General features: G+C 33.4%; 1 protein-coding gene across 1 annotated transcript in view; it reads right to left on the bottom strand.

The window, feature by feature from the left end:
- The window catches only part of LOC110326691 (vomeronasal type-2 receptor 116-like), a 15,521-nt gene that overhangs the window by 7,316 nt on the left and 7,021 nt on the right, over positions 1 to 1,184 (bottom strand). The window contains exon 5 of the mRNA XM_021205276.1: positions 5 to 64. Within this exon, the coding sequence (XP_021060935.1) occupies positions 5 to 64 (60 nt within the window). The remainder of the gene's footprint in view (positions 1 to 4; positions 65 to 1,184) is intronic.

Here is a 1,184-nt window from a genome sequence, read left to right as displayed (position 1 = left end):
AGGCAGTGGGTTTGCTCTAAGTTGGCATATTTATCATCTGGACACCTCACACANTGTTCCATATCTGCTGGCAAATCACAGTAAACCCTTAGAAGATATTATAATTATGTAGGTAATAATTGTGTATTTGTATTTCACATAGGGAATATCAATGAATACTTGGTGTTGAGTATCTATTCCAGTCCTTTTTTTGCTGTAGGAACTACTAACTTACAATTGCTCTGTATTAACCTATGCTTTGTGACAGAAGAAAAAAACCATCATAGAGAATGGTATAGAAAAAAATATTTATTATACTAAAAGGAAAAAAATGATGAAAAATATTATGCATAATCTCAGATCATTTAATTGCTCCAAACATAAATTCACTATTCACAGACAAGGGTACTATGTAGACATTGTTGTTTATGCCAGTTGATGAAGTGCATCATGTACTTTGCTTTGTGGATGTGCCCTTTGTCTGTATGTATACACAGGAATGTGAACACACAATTACTCATACAAGTATTATTTTTATAAAGGAATATTTTCATTCTTGAAGCTGTATGCCTCATAGACTTATGCATGTCCCTCTTCTTGTTTTACAGTCTCTTTCTTTCCAAATACACATTCCAAGCTCTATGGCATGAAGATTATGGTTGGTCATATTCATCCCTCTCTTCTTAGAGAGGGAGTGATTGATGAGAAGCAGTATCTCATCTGTTGTTGCCTTCTTCAAATCTTCACTCTTGTTCTAACTCTTTCACAGGAAATTCTTAATCCTTAAAGCCATCTATGCTCTTAAAATATATTCCATTAAACAACAACTGTAACCCTGAACATCTAGTCTTTGTCAGGGTCTAAGCTGAGTGATGGAGGGAAGGATTATGGACTGATCACGTAAAGTTTCTATGTACAATGAATCAAAGAAAAACAAACATAGGCATATGTTATGCCTAAAATGCTTCCTTTAAAAATTGTTGCACAGGTAGGTTCCTCTAAATGCTTTCTATATAATGTAAAATCAGTAACCATCATATTGTGAGAAAAATGCCTTGTTTGAAGAAGTTATTTTAAGTTATTTGCTGGGTCCAAAAAAAGTTGACATTATTTAACTGATTAAATTCTGACACAAGGAGATATTAGGTCTTCATTTTCCATCTAGGCCATATTATATTTCTAGTTTGGAAAGAGAAGGCATTCAA

Source organism: Mus pahari, chromosome 9 (genome assembly GCF_900095145.1).
Source record: "Mus pahari chromosome 9, PAHARI_EIJ_v1.1, whole genome shotgun sequence".
NCBI lineage: Eukaryota > Metazoa > Chordata > Mammalia > Rodentia > Muridae > Mus > Mus pahari.
Note: the sequence above shows the minus strand (reverse complement) of the source record. Positions and strands in the feature narration are given on the sequence as shown.